Source organism: Cyprinodon tularosa, unplaced genomic scaffold (genome assembly GCF_016077235.1).
Source record: "Cyprinodon tularosa strain WSP-4 unplaced genomic scaffold, ASM1607723v1 ctg377, whole genome shotgun sequence".
Classification (NCBI taxonomy): domain Eukaryota; kingdom Metazoa; phylum Chordata; class Actinopteri; order Cyprinodontiformes; family Cyprinodontidae; genus Cyprinodon; species Cyprinodon tularosa.
Window position 1 is genome coordinate 507,139 of NW_024039093.1, and position 21,881 is coordinate 529,019.

The window sequence follows — 21,881 nt, forward strand, 5'->3', positions numbered from 1 at the left end:
TTGAATAACTAGAAGGAGATGCCTCATTTATGCTCACAGGATAATCTTGCTGTAGCCAAGTTTCTTTAAGGCAACATAAATCAATGTGATTTTCACAAATCGAGACATTAATTTACAGACAGTTTAAAGAAGGAGATCTTAATGTTAAATAAACCACATTTACCACACCTGAAACAAAAGGCTAAATTTCATTCTGGGGCTGTCAGTAAGTTTAGTAGAGGTCTGACCATTAACCATTTATGTGTTTCAGGTGTGCTGAAGAAGGGATGCATGCTAAATCTCCAGGACATTGGCACTTAAGGACTGATGTTGCCTACCCCTGAAATTAACTAATTAAATATCAGATTAAAAACAACTTTACTGACATATATTCATCTAGAAAGCATTACAAACACATCTTTAAGACTTAACTGCACTGAGATAAGTCATCCATAATAAATATGTGGAGTTTGGAAGCTGAGAGGGAATTTTTGCAAAAAAATTAGACGGAGAGATAGAGCTCTGACTGGGGCAAACCCAGCACACACATTTATACCTTAAAAAATCCCAACACACACACTCTACTATCCCACCCCTGTATAAAGAACTTCCTCACACACAAACATTTGGAGGAAAAACAACTTCAGTTCATCAAGGACATTCCCTGTTATGTGAATCTAGGCCTCACTGGCCAGATGGATCTTCTCAAAACAGTAGTTCTCCCCTTCATGCCATGATTCTTATCTCTGATTATCTGTGTTTGGAGCCTGTGTGGCTAAAAACAGACATACCTCAACATTTTTTACTCCACAAATACAAAAAATGTTGAAGAATGCATTGATTGCCTGTCCAGGTATTCAAAAGACAATCAAGGAAAGAAGAATGGGCAAAAAAAAAAAAAAAAAAAACACTAGAAGAGCTCAGAGGCCAAAACTACTACAGACCAAAAAAGAACACAATGATCTGTCTAAGATCCCCAGTCACACCATCATTGGTAGCATGTCTGTTTAATATTTTTAGTAATGAATGAAATCAGAAAAAAAACATAAAATAAAAGCCTGAACAAGAATATCTAGCTATCAGTTTGTGACCATAAGCCTGAGCCAAATGGGTTATGAATTAGGACAGAAGTCTAGGGGGAAACGAAGTCTGGCTGTGAATCAGTGGCAGTTGCTGCTCTCAAAACAGACTTAGAATTAGACAACTTTTATTGTCATTTTGTATATACAAAATGTATACAGGGGAGGCTCATTAGTGTTAATCCAAACATCACATATTGCATTGACAACAAGTGAAAATAGCTGTTGTGAATTGCTATAATAAAATAAGAAACTGCAGCAAGAGTTTAGCATAAGATGACTGTTCTTACTGAATGATCACTTTTACCTCTCTACTCATGAGTAAAACCTCCACGATGTCAGAATACTGTCAGTCAAAAGTCCTTAATTGTCATTCTGCATTAAGCAGCCAGCTTCCTGACCCGCCTCTGCTCCATAGACCCCCTAAGATAGGCATCCACAAAGTCGGTCCTCGAGGATCGCTGTCCTGCAGGTTTTAGAGGTTTCCCTGCTTTAGCACAGCTGATGATTGTAGTTTAGCAAACGCCTGTTAATCAGCAATCAATGAAAATCAGCTTTGCAGAGCCTTCCTAGTTTCCAATGAGAAATCACCATCACTGTGAATGTACTGCAAATCTGACAGTTATGTACCATAAAAAGATAAAAGATATAAATCATAAAAAAAAAGACTCTCTAAATTCTAAATAAAAAACAACCAAGAACACGAGGTCTTAACTCCTCCAGTCCAAAACAACAGACTGAATGTCAGTTAGCATAAGCTGAAGCATATATTGACAAAAGCCGTGGCCAGGTTTAGCTTTTCTCTTAAGAGGGCCGAGTCAGTTTGCATTGCTATTTAAATTAATCAACCGAAATCTGCATTTTGTTTTTACTCAATTTTCCATCTAATATTAAGATATTTTTGATGGTCTAACCCAAGCCTTAGCATTATTAGTGGGAAATAGAAGACACTTTTTTAAGGTCAAAAAATATATCAGTGACAAGAAGATAGGTGGAACATTATTACAGTATATATAAAATATTTTTAAGTTAAAAATACTTTATTATATATTACAAAGCTAGACATATTTATAAGATATAACAAAGCAGAATAAAATAGGCGAATGAAATAGATGAAAAGCTTATGATTTCCGATGCGAGATGTAGAACAAGAATTAAAAGTTATGTCGCTCTGAGATACCGTCAGACTAATTGCCACTTCATTTCAATGAAGTGGAGGTAAAGTGGGGTATCAATTAATAAGATGAAAAAAATGTATCAAATAAATTAATAAATATTAATCCGATTATTTGTATATATTCCTAACAATAAGGCACTATTGCTTTAGTTTGATAATAAGTAATAAAACTGCATATGAATCGGCGCTTGAAGAATTTTTACCGTAAATGCAAACACTTCATAGAAAGGTTTGGAGTTTCAGAATCATTCATTTGGCAACAATTTATATCATAAAAAAATTATCCCAACAACTTTTAAATTCAATAACCTCTTAAAAGTTTCAAAGGTCAAAGGATTTTTGGATTCACAGCAGTATGATTTCTTCTACAATTCTTTCCCCTTCTTCTAAAATACTAAACAAGTCGCACTTTGTGGACAGAATCTCTGAGAAATAGAATGTTTCTGTTGAGTTTTTAATTCTTCTGTCAATAAACCCCTAATTTTGCTCAATGACTAAAGGGTTAATTTTAGAGCTTAGTTCTTCTATAGGGATTGTTTCACATATTTACTCTATCCTCGACCCTAAGCTATTTCACAATTTATTGCCTTTTCCTAAATATCACAAGATCTCCAAAATACACTCACATGTTGAAATGAGTTTGAAGTGGCACTACATCTGCATAACTTCTTGTTGTACTGCTAAAGAATTTAAACCTTTAGGAACTAACCAACAGCTGAAAATCGAGTCCTCTAGAAACTTGACTGCAGCCGAGGGGCATTTGGAAAGTGCCTCGCCCAACAAATGCAAGTCAGACAGCAGAGGCACTGATCCCCTGTGGCATTATCCTTTCATTTCTCTCCAAGAAATAGGTCAGAGAAGATGATAGTTTCAGCCCTGTACTTTCCTGTTTTTTTTTTTCATGATATTCATGAATAACTTATAGTTATTGCTGTCCTCTACGGGCATCAGCGTGTCTAATACAAGGAAAGCCCTTGTTGACAAACCCTTTCCCACATCTTAGACAAAAGATTTCATTATTCAGCACTGCACTGGGCTTTTCTGATGGAAAAAAAGGCCAGATGAGGACATCTTAGATTTCAGACTGTAATGGATTCAATGTCTCCATTCATATGCCTTTCCCTGGTTTTGCGGTCTTGGTCTTGTATTGATGGTTTCCTCTGTGAGGGCTCAAATGCATTTGTGCATGTTGTTCTGGTAAAATGGAAAGTTCACTTCCCTGCTGCTCCTTTAATGGACTGACCGGCCATGACCTCTTAAATGTTATTTATAAAGCACATGGGAGTGACTGCATTATAGATAATTCACAGAGACGCCCTGGGTGCTTAATAAGGATGTGAGATGGAAAGAAAACAGCTGCCATGGTAAATAAATTAAGAGTACCCAAACTTTCCAGGTTTAGAACCACAAAATAAAAAACTAATGGTTCTCATTGTAAAGGAAAAAACATGTGAGACAAAGACCTATTGGCATTATAAATAACCTCTAAGTTAGTTTTTATTCCCCACCATCTATAAATCAAGTGAATTTCTTGTCTGTAAAGCGAGCTGCAATAACACATGCAATAGGTAAACAGTTTTGAACTTTATTTCAGACCTCTCTGTCTCCCACAGTGAAATTCAAGTCGCCGAGTGGGACTCACAGATCTAGATAACAAGATACAGAGTCATTAGAGAGTCCTTCATGTTCCTGCAATTAGTCTGAGTGAATTAAGAGTCATGACTTTTCTAACCTAAATATAATAATGACCCTTGGTTAGATTGCTGTTCTCCTTTTCTGTCTTGCACTGTTTGAACATTTACTATATTTAATATTTTTTATCCTAAAGATAAAGTTGCTTTACGTTTTGCACCCCCCACATTATCTCACTAGAAAAAAATCAAGAAGATAGAAATAGCAGAAGTTGATTTATATAGAAACATTGTAGGATTCCATGAAAATGTATTTTCAGCCATAAACATTTTTACATTTTTAGACATTACAATCACAAACTTCAAAGTTTACCAATAGGGATTTCGTTTGATAGACAAACACAAAGTAGTGCACGGTTGTGAAGTGGAAAAGTAAACCTATATTTTAAGTTTTTATCTGAAATAAGGGGTTAGGATTTGTAAAAAAGGTCATAGCTTAAAACATTGTCAACATTAAATCCACAGTATGACACAGTATGATAGTGATGAAGAATTTTACTGAGAAAAAAAAATAGAGTCAGTAAATAATAGTTTTATATATTTTAACGGATTCAAAATATATAAATATTTAGTTCTGCTTGAAGTCATAACTTTGGCAAGAAGGATTCTACACCAATAATAATAGTAGGTTATAAGTCACATTAGACGGAGCTCAGTTGTTCGTAGATCCTAGTAGATCAGTGAGAAATGGCTTTCTCTTGGCATTACATTTCTCAAACTGAAACAAAGAAACAGAATAATACCAAAGAGCAAAATGAGGGTAAACATCAGTCAAGCTTTTCAGTGTCGGTACCGACTTAAGAAAGTAAAGGAGCTGAGAAGCAATGTGGAGGTTGCTGCTTTCCTTCTACGCAGTATGCAGTACGCAGTACGCAAAATGTTTGCCAATGCGAACCAAAGGTTACACCAATGCTAACCAAAGGTTAGCTTCAGCAAAAGCAGACCTGGCTACTGGCAAACAGTACAGAACCAGTGTTGTCGATCACTAGTGCGCCACTAACTGGCCAAGAAGAGTTAAACTTCTACCTTTCACATTTCGGCCTCAGTCAAAAATCTGCGATTAGAGCCGCTAATCTTTTGGGGAATATTTCTACCAACTTTGCAGAATCCCCCCCCCCCCCCCCCCCCCCCCCAATTTTTTCATTGAAACGCAGCTCAATCAGAACAGAGTGAGAGTAACGTTTTTTTCCCACAAATTATCAGTTGGATTTAGGTCTGTGCTCCAATAAGGCCAAAAAATTGGTAAGAGCATTCTAAAGAATATTCTAATTCTATCGTAAACAAAAATTGACAGGGGCAAATGGCTGAATTACCTCTTCAGTATGCCGTCAAATTCTCCAAAGTCCACTAATTATTCAATTATTTGATTGTGGTGTGGTGGACCAAAGACAGATCTAAAAGCTGCTGCTTACCAGCCCTTAGGAACTAGAATTGTCCGCCCTGATCAAAGCCTAACCCTGCTTTAATAGTTTCCTTTCTTGGTTTCCTCTTTATGATGCTGTTTGTTTTCTAAGGATCTCCAATAAAACCAGTAAGGTCTTTACTGAACAATTAAGAGACCTTGCGTTGTGCCATATTTCCCAAGAAAATAAAAGGTTTACGGTTTTTCTCACTTCACAATCATTCACTACCTTGTGTTGAATTATGCCAAAAGATTCCAAGAAATTACACTGAAGTTTGTGGTTGTGACATTTACAAATTGTGCAAGTGTCTATGGTAGGAATATTTAACTAGACTCATACTTCGAGAAATTTACAGAAGATGGTACCTGGAAAATGCTATTTTATGTGTATTATACTGGTCTATATCTCGATACCACTGAGATTCTGATGTGTTAAAGTTGTACACAGAGTCATTCTAATTCAATTTGTGCAGCAATTCATATTGCTGTTCATAGGTGCATCATGATCGGTCTTTTTGCAGAAGAGGAGCATCTAGATACATGCACTGTATATCCCATTTATATCCTATATGTAGAGCTCACAAAAAAAAACAAAACATTTCTTTCACTTACTTAGTGCACCGGCAAGACCATCAACTCAAAGTTCTAATGGCTTCCTGCTAGATTAATTATTCATCTAGGCTGCATTACATCAACCTCTGTTTTCTGTGTGGGCAATTGTTTTATTAGTTTTTTTCAACAGCCAGACAAAACGTGAGACTCAGGATCACTTTCTAGAAACATGCAAAGCCTGCTTGTCATGATGAAGCATTTTAGATCCTTTTTCTGGCTCAATCAACTCTACACTACTGTACTAATGGTGGAGGACTCCTCTGACTTGCCCTGCCGGCTGGGCAGCGATTTCAGATACTCCAAGTGTCTTCGGGCATCCTCCTGATTGGCCCTGACATAGTAGACAAGGTAGGAAATGACCATGGTGAACCAGCCAAACATAACAACCAACATGGCCACGTCTGTAGTCCTCTTTATCACCCCACACAAGTCTATTCCTGGTTCCAGAATAAAGGCCAACCCTTCGACTCCCATGTCAGGTGGATCAGAACTGTGGCACACGATGCCTGTCAGAGAGACTGGCTCCAGGGTCACAAAGGGCAAAGCCCTCTGCAGATTGCAGTCACATTGCCACGGGTTGTTTGTTAGGTTGGCGCGAGCTTTAAGGCCCTCAAAGGCAACTGGGTTGAAGTTCACCAATTTGTTTGAAGAAAGATCCAGGAACTGTAAAGAGGTGCCAAGTCCTCTAAATGCACCATGTTCCAGCTGACTTATCTCATTGTGTGATAGGTCCAGTTCAACCAGTTGGGTCAAACCTGCAAAAGCGTTAGTCGGAACTGCAGTTAACAGGTTAAAGTCGAGGTAGACATGTTGAGTGTCATTGGGGATGTCCTCTGGGATCTCCGTGAGCTGCAGGTTGCTGCAGCGCATCGTCTTTCCTCCGCTCTCAGTCTCAGAGCAGTAGCACCTCTTGGAACATGAGGTGGCGGCGTGATGAAAGCAGAACGTCATCATGACCAAACTGTGCAACAGCAAACACATGACCACCGAGTAACGCAGCAGCCAGACTGCAGCTTGGGGCATTGTGGGATACGGTTATGCTCCAGGGAAGACTGCGGAGGTACAGGGCTGAAGTCCACATCAACCGCCCCGGTTGCTGTCAAACCTACAGCGGAAAAAAACAACAGAGTCAATAACAGGGTTTTGCTTTGAACAATGAAATGAGATACAGTGCTGTATTCAAGCGATTAACACCATTCTTTAAAAATGGCTGTCATTTGGTAGGGGTTCAGCCTTTCATCTAATTGCAGCGTGGAGGCAGCAGGGAAGCTGCATGCTGGTTTCAACATAGAGGGGGTTAGAAAAAGACTTACCTTGTTAACCCCCCCCCCGCCCCAAAAAAAAAGAAAAAAGAAAGAAAAGAAAACAAGGATCAAACACAGACCTTAACTCTGCACAATAAACTAGCAAAGAAAAATCCTCGGTGTCGCTCTGCCTGCTTTATAATTGACAACCCTGCAGTGCAAGGCTATTTCAGTACTCAGACCCTAGCATTAGCATAGTGATCTGACACCATGTGAAACAAAATGTTACAAGCTGAACCCTGATCTAAATCTGGCCACATTTTCAGAGCTAACTGTTTTCCAGTTTGCTAATCATTAAAATACTCTTCCTTTCAATCCTTTGACTGAGTCTCTGAAAGGCTTGGTTGTCCCCACAATATCCCTATGATGTCTTTATTGAAACTAACAAAAAACTTGTTTATATGTCCTATAGATAATAGTTAATTTTTGTACCCATTGAAAATTGCAGGTCTACTCACCCCATCACGCTTCATTAATAGCTGATCAGGACTACCGCCTATCTTGTTACTAATCCTCCTAAAGAAAACTCTTTCAGTGAGTGTAGCATCACCGTTGGCCATGCAATCCCTTTGTTGAGGTAAATGCTAACATCGTAAACAGCAACTAGGCCAACAAACCTGACAATGTGATGCCCTGTCTTTGTGCTCAGACAAAACAGAAAAAAAGTAATTCAATCACGCTTGGTAATTTCTTCTAAATGCTAAGAGACTGGGCAAGATCTGCTGGCCAGGATGAAATGAAACGGTCCTCAGTGTACCTTGAAGCATCACATGACAACAGGGGGTTAAGGACAGAGCTGCTTTTGTGTGTTTGCTGTAAAAACACTTAGCAGATGTCATGCCTTGTTTTTGAAAACACTGCAAACTGATAAAAGGTTTGTTTCAAAGGGCAGATGAAGCTTCAAATTCTCCATTTTCATGCTTTTATAAAAGTTTGGACACCTTTGACCTTCTTTTAACTGTCACAACAAGCATCTTGAAATGGCCTTTTCGGTGTTTTATGCAGTGGCGGCTGACCAATAGAGGGAGCAAGGGCGCCACCCCAACCACTCAATGACCCTTATTAAGATATATTTTTAAAAAATTATCTATATTTTTTATTATTTAATTTTCATTTTAAATTAAAATTTTTAATATTTCAAAACATATAAATACATATTTTTTAGATGTGCAAAATAAATATTTAATCGTTAATGATGAGTAAAGCGTTTTGGATTGGTGATGTACTTCTAGCCTGACGTAGTCCTACTAAATTCTAGTCAGAATATGAGTCTGATACTGCTCCATAGAGCTGTGATTATGGGGCGTGTTTTGAACGAACCAGGAAAAAAAAATGCCTCTGCACTCAATTGGATAGACCTACAACCAATAAGAGCAACGGAGTGTGTGACGTATGTTAAGCCAGGCACAGTTGTTGTCAACAAAAATCAAAGCCTAGAATAAGAAGATGAGCCTTGATCGCGTTTCTCTGTTCCTCTTTTAAAATTAATTTGCTGTCGATATCTTCTAGAACAGACCTAATAGCAGAATCTACTCACCTCAACTCTCCGGCGGCAGCCATTGTTGTTGTCACCCAAGCGCGCTTTGGTCACGTGGTTGATTACGTTACTGTTGATCATCTGTCCATCATCGTATAAAGCCCGCCCTGACAATTTGATTGGCCCGCCAGATGTTGTGCGAGCATACTCGCGCTACTACTGAGCAATGCCAGACCGAACTTCCCGACCTCAAACGTTGTGGGCGGGACTAAGTTCGGAATGGCACCCAGGCTAATGTACTTCCACCCTAGGGTGCAAAAATGTTTACCTATTGACGTTTTTTGGGTGATTGACAGGTTGAGTCGCAGGAGTTGAAGACGCATTGGAAAGAGAGGGAGAGAGAGACATGGCGCAAGAAACATCTTTTTCCAGAATCTGGTTTAGCTCCCAGCAGAGGCGTGCACAGACATTTTGGGGGGCAGGTGCTCAGGAGGGGGGGGGGCACTTTTAACGCACGTGGAACACTTAATTATAAAAAAAAATACACACGCATGTTGAATAAAATTTGACTTTTATTTGTAACATTCTCTAAACGTGAGTTTTCGATGGAAAAAAGTCACACCACCAACAGAACAGACTAAAGCGTACTACTTTAAAGTAGTACACTTGCTCATCTTTCTTCTTCTTTCATCTGCCTCATCTCCCTGTTTTCCCTCACCCATCTGTTCTCCCTCATCCATCTGTTCTCCCTCATCCTGGTCTTTTTCTGTCTCTGTGTCTTCCCTGAACTCTTCCTCATCTCCTGTCCTGGTAGATGTTGATGACATAGAGCTTCCCTGCTGTGACTGGCTACAATATAATAATAATAACCATCATGAAAATAATAATGATAATAATAATAATAATAATTATAGCTTTAACAAATGTGCCACATAATTTTAAAAAATGGGCTATTAGGGCAACATGACTGGAAGTCTTGTCATGTGGATATGACTTATGGTAGCCTACAAAATAATAGCTATTTTAATACCTGCTGATTTTGTACAAACCACTTAAAAATAAAATGTGAACAGCTTTTTAAGATTTTTCAATACGATTAACCCTCCTTTCTTGGCATTGTACTGCAATTACTAAATCAATATACAATTAAGACAGTACAGAGACCAAAATGTGTTAATTGGAGTCACGTGGGCAGGCGGACAAGATGGCAGCTGGCTAAAGGCTCTCCGTCCCCGACATGTAATTAGATAACTATATTATAGTAAGGGGCTCATATTTGATATCGTTCTCCGTAAGTGAGGTGCCGGTGTGGGCTGAGGACTCCTTTTCTCTGGAAAAAGCACTCAAATCCTGCAATGGCTGCAACGAAACACGCAAAGAGTACAGGCCGTGCGGTGACCCGCAACAGCCCTCCACATGAGGAAGTACAGGGGGAGACATCTCCTCCTAACTTAGCGAGTTTGTTCTCAGAAGTGGTTAAAATGAGTACCATGCTACAAAATGTAGCTGCTGATGTCTCAACAATAAAACAGACGACGTCGGAATTGAATACAGCTGTGGCAGCAATGCAAGAAAGGCTAACGGAGGCTGAAACACGCATCTCCCGCTTGGAGGACACTTCGAAGCGGCTGCACACCGCAGGTAGTGAGGGAAGCAAACTAATGGAAGCCATGATGAACCGCATGCAAGTTCTCGAAAATCACAGTAAGAGGAATAATGTGAGAGTTATTGGGCTGAAAGAGACTATCGGTAATGATGGGAAACTTTTGAGCTGTGTTCGGAAGATGTTAACCGAGGGGCTTGGAGTTAGTGATGATGCCGAGTTTGAGATTGAGCGAGCTCATCGGGCCCTCGCACCGCTACCTGACCCGAACCGAGCCCCGAGACCGGTTCTCAATCGATTCCTCAGGCAATCAGCGAGGGATAAAGTGATTATGGCAGCCAAGGAGAAACGCGGTTTTGAGTGGCGAGGGTGCAGGCTGTCAGTGTTTCCAGATATGACTAAAGAGCTGGCGGAGAAGAGGAAGGCTTTCACTGCCGTGAAAAGAAAGCTGCAGGAGCCACAGCTAAATACACCTTGGCGTTTCCAGCCACGCTACGCGTGAGTTGGAAGGGTAAAAATATGAGCTTCAGCTCGGCGAAAGCAGCAGAGAAGTTTTTCAACGAGGAGAGCCGGGAGGAGAACAAGCAGGGGGAGGACACCCCAAATTCAACCGACTTCTGCAAATCCTAAGAGCCCCGTAGAAGATGCTGTGTCTGACTGTCGGGGGGCGGGCCCCGCCGCCTGTCATCATGAACAGAGCGAAGCAGAGCTCCACGGACCTAATAAGATTTTTTTTTTCCTCAGCTGCAGTAGACGGCGGCAGTAGAGTAGGATTTAAGTTGTTTTTATTTTTCATATAGTTTTTCCTTCTTCGTTTACATGATGGGAAAGTTCATTGGTCATGTAAATAGTTTTCTTTTTGGCTGGGTGCACTCACAGAGCGGGTTGGGTATCAGGGGGAGCAGGCAAAGAAATTATCGGTTAAAAATGTTTTGTTGCAGGTTTAAAACGTGTATCAACCTATAACTTTTAATGACTGGGAAATATATAAAATTAACATCTTGGAATATTAATGGATGTAGAAATCCAACCAAAAAGCGCAAAATACTGGCTTATTTAAAGACAAATCAAGCCGACATAATATTTCTCCAAGAAACTCATTTAAATAAAGGGGAAGAGTCCAAGTTTAAAGCAGGCTGGGTAGGACATATCTTTCATAGCTCTCACTCAAGTGCTCGCAATGGTGTAATTATTCTTATTAAAAAGACTGTTCAGTTTTCACTAATAAAAGAAGTTAAAGACACAGAAGGAAGAATGGTTTGCATTGAAGCAATGATAGAAGGGGTAAAGATTATACTTTGCAATATATATGCACCCAATAAGGAAGACCCCAATTTTTTTCACAATATAAATAGTGTACTAGGCAATATGGAAGGACAAACAATATTAGCAGGGGATTTTAATAAGGTTATGGATCCTGTTCTTGATAAAAGTACATTAAAAGGTTCACCTAGCTCTAAAGGAAGAGATGCAGTTCATATGTTAAAGGAAGATGCAGGACTAGTGGATGTTTGGAGGTTAATTAATCCGTCTAAAAGAGAGTACACATTTTACTCTCATTGTCATAAATCCTATTCTAGGATCGATATGTTTTTAATTTCAAAACTCATCGTAAATAGTGTGCGAAGCTGTGATATTAAAACTATTGCGCTTACTGACCACGCAGCTACGGAATTATGTATAAGATTAGGACTGGGGAACATAAGAGGCTCGAGATGGAGAATGAATGTTTCAATCTTACAAGACAAATCCTTTAAAGAACAGCTGGGACAGGACCTGAGATACTTTTTTGAAATAAATATTGGCAGTACAGAGCATGTTCAAACTGTCTGGGAGGCCTCTAAGGCGTTCTTGAGGGGTAAACTTATAGCATATACCTCATGGCAGAAAAAAGAAAGCTTGTGTAAAATTCAAGAATTGGAAAGAGAAATTAAACTTAAAGAAAACAATTTGGCTAGGTGTTATGATGACTTACTTTATCGGGATATTTGTGGGCTCAAGTTTCAGTTAAATGAAATTTATAACAAAAAAGTGGAATATTCCTTATTCAGGTTAAAAACTTCATTCTATGAGGGAGGGGAAAAAACAGGCAGATTATTGGCAAGACAGGTTAAAAAACAGGATATTTTGAACACAATCCCTGCCATTAAACAAGGAGATACTTTAGTAACCTCGGCAGAGGATATTAACAGTGTCTTCAAACAATATTATGAAACACTATATACATCCTCAGTGGTTAACGAGACAAATGCAAAAGACAGTGATGCTTTTCTATCCAAACTCAATCTTCCAAGAATATCACAGGAACATGTAGACAGGTTGGAAGCACCAATTACAGAAGAGGAAATTAGAAAGGCAATCTTAGGAATGAAGATGGGGAAGTCCCCCGGTTGCGACGGTATCCCAGCAGAATACTACAAGGAGTACATAGACATTCTTGCTCCAATTTTACAAAAGGTATATCAAGAGATTTTTGAGAGAGGACAGCTGCCCCCTACTTTTAATGAAGCATTAATATCTTTGATTCCAAAAAAAGATAGAGATAACACAGACCCAGCAAGTTACAGGCCAATCAGTTTACTAAACGTGGACTGTAAAATATTAACCAAGCTGCTGGCTGTGCGCTTACAGCAAGTCATCCCTAGCATTGTCCATCAGAATCAGACTGGCTTTATGAAAAGCCGCTCCTCCTCTGATAACATTAGAAAACTGTTACACTTGATGTGGCTAAGCCAGTCAAAGGAGGATCCAGTCGTTGCCATCTCCTTAGATGCGGAGAAGGCGTTTGATAAAGTGGAATGGAGTTTTCTCTTCTCAGCTCTCTCAAACTTTGGATTTGGACCTTTTTTTACTAAGTGGGTCCGAATACTGTACAAGGAACCAAAGGCTGCAGTCCTAACAAATGGTACTATATCATCCTTTTTTAATTTATCACGTGGGACCCGTCAGGGTTGCTCTCTTAGCCCTTTGCTATTCATTATGTTTATTGAAACTCTGGCAGTGAGCATTAGGACCAATAAAGACATCATAGGGATATTGTGGGGACAACAAGAACACAAACTGTTGTTATACGCGGATGATATTTTATCACTTATAACTCATCCACTTAAATCCTTACCGCACCTAATGGACACAATACATACGTATTCAAAGGTCTCAGGGTACTCAATAAATTGGGCTAAATCTGAAGCCATGCCATTGTCCTCTTTATGTAACTCACACATGGTCAAAGATTTTAAATTCAAGTGGACACCTGAAGGCATGAAGTATCTTGGGATTAGACTCAGTAGGGATTTAGAAATGTTACCGTCACTCAATTTCAATCCGGTTCTTTCAAAAATTAAAACAAGCTTTGAAAAATGGGAAAAGATAAAGCTGACGTTATGGGGTAAGATTAATATCATAAAAATTATTACTGCCCCTCAGTTTAACTATGTGCTTATGATGCTTCCTATTACAATCCCACCCGATATTTTTAAAAAGTATGAAAATTTGATAAAACTATTTTTGTGGGGAGGTAAAAGACCGAGAATAAAACTAGAAAAATTGTATGCCCCTAAAGATAAGGGTGGTCTAGGACTTCCGGATCCAAAGCTCTACTGTTTGTCATTTGAGATGGCTAAATTAGTTAAGCATTGGGAAGGTGAGAACGGACAGGACTGGTTACATTTTGAAAGGGATATTTGCTCGCCGTTTGACCCAAAACACAAATTATCTCAAAGCAACGACACAACAAACCCAGTTTATGTTCATTCTTGTAAAGTTTGGTCAAAGATACATAAATTGTTAAAGCTTCCACGTCAACTAGAGGAATATGCGTCTCTCTGGAATAATCCTGCTATATGTATTGGTCAAACACCTGTGTTTTGGAGGCAGTGGCATTCACACGGTATATGCACCATTGGTGATTTGTATAAAGACGGGAAATTCATGACCTTTAACGAACTTACTCATGCATTTAATTTGGAAGGTAGAGCAAATTTTTGGAAATATCTACAGATGAGACACCGTGTTACCTCAAAGTTTAAAAAGATTGCAGGAAATGAGATATTGAACTATATTAGGTTGCCTCGTGACCGTCACTCTACCTCACAATTTTATAAGCTGATAAGTTATGATTTAAGTGGTGAATCGTCAAATATCAAACTTTTATGGCAGAAAGATCTGGGAATAGAATATACAAAAGAAAAATGGTTGAGTGTTTTGTCAGACAGTGGTAAATATGTGAAGGAGGCCAGAAGTAAATTTATACAGTATAAGGTTCTACACAGATATTATCATACGCCTACTAGGCTACATGCAATGAAAATAATGTCAGACAATATGTGTTGGAAATGTAAGAAAGAGGTGGGCACATATATCCATTGTTTTTGGGACTGCTCTCTGGTTTCATCGTTTTGGACTAAAGTCTTGGAAACTCTGGGAGCATGGCTTGGTTCAGAGATCCCTCAGACTCCAGAATTGTGCTTACTGGGAGACAGATCTCAAATGTCGAACACCCCAAAAGGAGCTTTTACAGTTGTGGTGGTCGGTCTGGTGACAGCCTGTAGGATCATCTTAAGACATTGGAAGACTACAAAACGTCCCGAGCTAAATGAGTGGATTAAATCAATTACGACCACAGCTTCCTATGAAACCATGCTCTACAACATAGAAGGGAACAAGAACATGGAATGGAAAAGTTTCTGGGACTCTGTGAAAAGGACTACGGCTTCTGTGTAATTTGGTTGGATAAAGCTTCTTGTTTTTCCTGGACTAACTTTTTCCCAGATACTATAAGTTTTTGAATTATCACTGTGACATGCATATGTACAGCTGTATCCTGATGGGAGGGGTGCACCAGCCTTTTTTTTTTTTTTTTCTTCTGTTTTTTCTGTTCATTACTGTTCATGTTCGTATTTTATTTGACAATATGCAAGAAATCAATAAAAATTTGAATTACAAAATGTGTTAATTTATGTTGCCTAACAAAACCTATACAACATAAAACGTTTGTCGTAACACATAGATTTGCAATTGCAAACTCTGCCGAAATTATTTGTAGCCCATGTGGTCGTCCTCACGTTATCTGTCATTGACTTGGGCTACAGTGTAAAACTTTATCTAGCCTAACTAGTTTATCAGGTGACCAGTCGGCAAAAATGCTTATTTGGTGCTGCTGAATGAGACATTTTAATGCACAACAAAATTATTTAGCTTGATCTGTATATTACCTGGCTAATTGGGCACGGGAGAAGCAGCCTGGCAGCGACCGTTTCTGCTATCTGAAGACGCTTACTGAACTGCTATGATGCTGCGCATCTGGCATGCCCTGCGGGCGACCGCGCGAGGTCACGTGACAAAGGAAGAGAGATAGGCTGGTCGGGTGTATGCAAGGAGGTGGCTCATTTCGGGGCATTGTTTTAGTCGTTTTTATTGGCTCAGGTTTTCAAAAGATAATTTAAAAACCGACCTCAGTAAAATCTTAATAATATTAATAATAATAATTAAAAGAAAAATTTGTTTCAAAAGGGCATTTTCGTTGATAAAGGGCAAACTTCCTAGTGCTTTAGCACCACCTAGTGTCTATGTATGCACGCCCCTGGCTCCCAGGCTTGGCTAACTGCATGCAGCAAGCTAATGCTTTATTCTGCTTTCCCTGCCTCCTTTTTCAAATAGGAGCAGCATGGATAAAGACAGGCAGGACTGATTTAAATAACTTTTTGAAAAGGGAAAGAAGAATGAACAATCTGGGATTCACATGGAAAATAATAGAATATAGCCTACTTTTTCTAGATGTTTGTTAATCTGCATAGTAGCTCTTAAATAAACACATTCTCAGAAAATACATTTAATATAAATTAAATTAACAATATTTTTTTAGGTTTGTGACACAATATTGGAAAATGCAAAACACAGATTTGCCTTTACAAAGCCTGATAAGGGCATCCTTTATCTACAAAAAGTAAACCTGTACATGAAGTTATGTTTTGTGTCTATAAAGTTTTTTTATAATGTTTTTTGTTGTTGGAATTCATATAAATATACTGGTGTGATAACTTAGTATATGTTTGATTGTTTTTTGATATACGTCTATTTTGATCTATAGTCCCCCCTGGAAAAAACTCAAAAGCCACCACTGGTTTTTATGTAATAGAACAAAATAACAATGTATATTTATGAAAAGGAATACAAATGATAAATGTTTTTTTTTTTTTTTTTTGGTGCAAACAGGATTCCTCAAAGACCTGTGCAAGTTTCTGCTCACCATCCCTGATATAATGGCTTAGAGTTGTTATCTGGCTCCCTCTAACTCATTTTCTTCTGGAATTACTCAGTGTTTAGTTCCCTCCATCTTCTAATAAACTCTAACCAAATTCTCTGCACCTAATGAAGAAAAGCTTGATGAGTTTTTTGTAGTTATAGTTAGGCTCGCAAAAGTTCAAGTTTTCCATTCAAAGAATCTAGACAGTGGTAACAGATGAATCCAAATCCAAAGCCATCACTAAAACTTAGAGGTATGCTTTTTTTTTATTATTATCTTTTCACTAAAACCCAATGGAGAAAAAAAACCCACTTATTCTGAGGCTATAGATCACCAGAACACAGAGGTTGGCTTTTCAGATAGATTAACCGCGTTGCTGAGAGTAGATCAGTTATGAGCTGTTATAATTCATGCTGGTCTTTCAATCCTTGACCGTATTCTCAACCTGCCAGTGAAATTTATCACTTTAATGATTGGAATACACAACTAATGGGCTCTTAGTGATTTAAAGGCAAAGGAAATGCCAAATCAAGGCTGAATTTAATTAGATTTTCACCTCTGTTGTTTGTCAATAACACTTTTGTATAGCAAGGTATCTCTCAATCTCCATCAAGGCTGAGATAAAATGTCTCACTACATAGAAGTACGGTCAAAGCATCTGAACACACACAAGTATTTATTTTACATTTAAATTTAGGCTCCAGCAAAAAGAGAGTAGTTTTCCTTTCCTGTTGTTTGCCAGTCTGGTATTTCGCCGAGAGATAATTGGGGTGCAGAACAAGAGGGCTGTTGATGAAGGAGGAGGAGGCGAAAAACGTGAACAAGAAGTGAAATCGGACACATGAGCGCAGGCTTGTGGGAGAAAGAATGATATCAAAGGGGTTTAAGGCGAGGGGTAAGATTACAGTGACAACACAGAGAACACTGCAAGACACTAATGAGATATCGAGGAAAAGGGCAAATGATTTCAAGCCAGCAGCAAAAGGCAGCTGGCAAGAAAAAGAGTGGTTGAAGATGGAGGCAAAGTCGCTTCTAGATGAGATCAACACACATAAGGCAGAAAGACGGGGAGTATTAACCCAGTAAGAAGCAGGGTGGGGCATCATAAACAGCAAAGGCAATATGTCAGATGGAGGCTTTGCCAGCATTTCCTTAATTTATGGACTTTTGCTGTCATTATTTATGCTGCTTTTAATTTACGCAGGAAATTCTACGCTCTGGAATAAATAGAGGCCTCTCACAGCCACAGGTCAGACTGGCTTCATAATTCACTGCTGTCAGGGTCTACTCTGTTAAAGCCACTGGCACCGCTTGTATAAGAGAGCCATTATGTGGACTCCAAGCAAATGAAATGCAGCAAATATTTATTATGGTGCTAAAACAGGCAGGTTTAATGCATGGATCAGACTTCTTAATGGATTCACTGAAGGATTTTGAAACAAAAAAGATGAAAAGAAAAATGAGAAAAACTGGATTTATGCCACTTGAAATATTTCATAACCGACAACTATGATAAATCCACAGTTTTTTGGGGACTTTGGCACAGACATTGAATTTTTGCATTGCTTTAAAAATGTTTAACTATTCAAATAAGCTAAATGATTGTCTACATGCTACAATGCAGGTGTATATCCATACAATTATTATAAATAAATGGATCCATTAGAGTTCACGTTATTTGACTAATGAGTCTTACTTTTTTTTTTTTTTTTTTGGAATGACAGTTAAGAGAAAGTAATTTTCAAGCTGAAGGCCACACACACACGCGCGCGCGCACGCACACACACCGCGGGGGGGAACCATTACGCGCAGTTTCGCGCACACTCACGTCGTTATTCCCGTTCCTGCTCTCCTCTCCATGGTGTGCTTCGGAATAGGAGGAATGACTCCTTCCAGATCAGCCCACGGATCGGTATGAGCTGTGATCTGCTCCTCTCCCAACAAGTCCTCCTCCTCCTCCGCCGCTCTTTAAACTTGTGCCCAAAGCCGCTCCGGCAACAGCGACGCGCTTCTGGAAACGCTCCCAGACTCCCTCCACTGTGTCAAACCTCGTTGTTTCCACGCAACCGTAAAACCTTCGGGGTGTGAACACGCAGTCCTGGGGTTATAGCCTTCTGCCTAAGGTTTTGGTCAAATAATAAATAAAAAAACAGTAAACGAAACAGAGAGGAGGCGCAGGACGCGCGGTGAATTGAGAGTGAGCGCACACTGAAGGCTGGGCTGCTTCTCTGCAGCTGCGGCTGAAAAGAGGGCTGAGCTCCGGCAGGGGAAATTTAATGTAAATAGCCTTTGTAATTGTCCAGCTGAAGGCATTCATTCAAAGGGGTGTGCTGATTCCTGTGAGTGAAGTGGGCCCTGATGTGCATTCGTGCATCAGGTGCCACTGGGTCAGCGCGCCCCTCCCACACGCTCACTGAGGAATGATCTCATGCAATGTTCACACATGGAGCGTTTGGGTCTGCAGCCTACACTAATCATGTTTGATCTGAAAAAAATTGCTTGTTGTTTCAAACATGCTGCTTTGCTGCCAGAACTGGGGGGTTCCCCCCCCCCCCCCCCCCCCCCCCCCCCCCCCTCTTCCTGCCTGCTGCAAGGCGATAAGGAAGCCCAAATCAAATTCACTATAAAAACAGACGTATACCAGCCTGAAAGAGTCAGCCAAGCAGCTCTAGGCCCAAGGTATTAAAGGAATTAAAATCAATAAAGTGAGATCCTCCACCCAGACTCTCCCTGGCGATGTCAGATTTTCATGATTAACTGTAATGCACATAAAATCATATTTCGCTGCACTTTAAATTAGATATAATGCCCCACTTTAAACCATTTGAAGTGTCTTAATAAAATGTGTGAGGCATGCTTTGTTAGAACAAATCTGTTGGCTGATGCAGAACTAATGCGCTCCTGTATGTACATGCTGAGAGTTAACTGCACTACCATCTACTTTTAATCATGTTGGTTATAAAGTCATATTTATTACGAAATTGTTCATTTATTCAAGTAGCTCAATTCATTAAATAAAACCTCTTATATAGATCAATTCTACCAACATTGTTTTAAAGCATTTATTTCTGTTAATTCTTACCAATTAGAGCTAATGGAAACAGCATATTTATGATTAGAATATTACATCAGACCAATAAAAAACATTTTTAATGGGAGGGCTTAATGGAAAAGTGTGCTAAATACTTGCTCAAATATCTGTTCTCAAAGTTCTGAAAATGAACTTAAGACTCATGCTACTTTTGATCTGTTTTGATCAAAGTGTTTTAAATGCAAAACTAACTTTATTAAACTTTTTTTTCTATTTTACTTCACAAAACAAAACACATATAAAGCATATATAGCACACAAAAAGGTAGTCTGATTTTTCTGGGCAAGGGATCTATAAATCATAGCTGCAAAGTCAGAAAGTGGAGTGCAATATATTGGGTTTCATAAAGCAGAAAACATTTTAATATCTTGCTTAATAAAACAAAGCTGACAGGATTGTTTTATACTTTGGATCAAACTCTTTTTGAGTTTGTGTGACGATCTCGGCACTGGTGCTGGCTTAATCTCCAACTCCTCACACCTGCTCACTCCACCCTGCCTGTAATTGTCTCTAATTGGTCCCACCTCTATATATAGCTCATTTGGATCTGTTCCCAGTGCCAGATCGTCTCAAACCAACTTTTGAGTACCTTCCAGCTTATCTACCTTTTGCCTGCCTACCTGTTACCTGACCTGTTTTTGCCTTTTTCTCCGAGCCTGCCAGACCCCTTATCTGATCCTGACAGCCTGCCCTGAATCCAAACCAGTTCTGCCTTGGATTGCCTGCCTCTGAGCCTGAACCCCACTCAGCCAGTGAGTAACCTAGTCTGCCTAACTCTTGGCTTCTCTCAACCTGCCAGTAAACGGACCCTCGAACGGACCTGGACTTCTCTTCCGGATTGCCCCTCTGTACCTTCGCTCGGACCCCACCTCTGAATCCACAAACGAACTGTCTCTGGAGCTCATCGGTCTCAGTCCTCAGCTAATCATCCGCCGCTCAACGGCCGCCGTTTCCACAAGCCCCTTCATCACACGGACTCCTGCCCCGGACCCTAAGCGGTGCCAATCGCCCACTCTGCGACCCAGTAACAGGTTAGTGATCCAGCCTCAGTTCCCCTCTAGTTCTCTAATTGCTGATCACTAACCTGTTGTCTCCGCCACAGGGGATTTCCTGACTGAGAGCCGCCTGAACGCCCCCTGCGCCTTCCATTATAAATAAAAACTATTGCATTCCACTTACCGTTCTGAGCTGTTTCCTGGGTCCATAATCCTGTACGTTACAGTTTGTCTGTGATTGGATTAAACTGATGGTTTGTAAGTCAAGCTGTTTGGGGCTTGAGATGACATTTGTTTTAGAACAGTGCAACATAAATCATTTGAAAAAATGTTAAACTGTGTGCTTATTGTCATTTTTCATTTAGATCATATAGATCTAATTGTGTGTTTGCATTAACTTGTATAGCTGTATCTCATGATGCAATCGATAAATGAAGCGTCACAACAACCTGCAGCTGCCACCTCTGTACTTAAGATGGCATTCTAAAGCTCCTTCTCTTTAACTATAATATCATTACCTTTATTTATTTATAACTGCATCTCTTTGTTTCAGTTGACAACAGAAAAGCCCAGCCAGTCTAGAGGGGAACGAATCCTTATAGTGTGTCTGTGTTGGTGTATTATCCACTCTGGCTAACAGATTTCAGCCTTTAAGGATCTTGGCTTGCAGGGTTGATAATAAATGACGATTGTATTTAATATTATTATTATTATCATCGCTATTTTAAAAGCTGCATTATTATAATTTAATTTTGATCAAAGAGCACAGTTTTATAATCATATGCTCATACCTCTATGGATTTAATTTATGTCTTTTGTTGAACATACATTTTCCTCTTGTTTTATTTACAAATGTATTTGTTCTTCTTTCCATGTTATCTATTGACTTGTGCATACATATATATCGGCTTCTGTTTATTTCTTTATCTTTCCTCTGCATCCATCAAATGTTTTATAATTACTTTTATGCTTATTGCAGAGGTGTCAATTTACAAACTACAAATACTTAGTTACCTTATTTAAGCAGAAATCTTGGCTATTTATACTTTACTGGAGTAATTTTATTGAGACAACTTTTTATTTCTACTCCTTACATAGTTTTGCAATTATCTCTACTTTATACTGCTTATATTTTCAAAATAGATTAAATAGTTTTGTTTCATATAAGCTCATTTCTTTATGACCTGTTGGTATTTAAATAATTAGTTTCATTGAGACAATCATTTT

At 39.2% G+C, this 21,881-nt stretch overlaps 1 protein-coding gene across 1 annotated transcript; it reads right to left on the reverse strand.

Moving 5' to 3' along the window:
• Window positions 1-5,228: 5,228 nt before the first annotated feature.
• Window positions 5,229-18,918, reverse strand: lrrc3ca (leucine rich repeat containing 3Ca). Its single transcript, XM_038296790.1, has 2 exons — window positions 18,397-18,918; window positions 5,229-7,045 (listed from the first exon to the last, which is right to left on the reverse strand). The coding sequence occupies exon 2, from the start codon at window positions 6,961-6,963 to the stop codon at window positions 6,169-6,171; it is 795 nt and encodes a 264-aa protein (XP_038152718.1). The 5' UTR covers window positions 6,964-7,045; window positions 18,397-18,918; the 3' UTR covers window positions 5,229-6,168.
• Window positions 18,919-21,881: the final 2,963 nt, after the last annotated feature.

Excerpts from the sequence above, each read along its gene's own strand:
- lrrc3ca (XM_038296790.1), bottom strand. The coding sequence starts at position 6,963 with ATGCCCCAAGCTGCAGTCTGGCTGCTGCGTTACTCGGTGGTCATGTGT.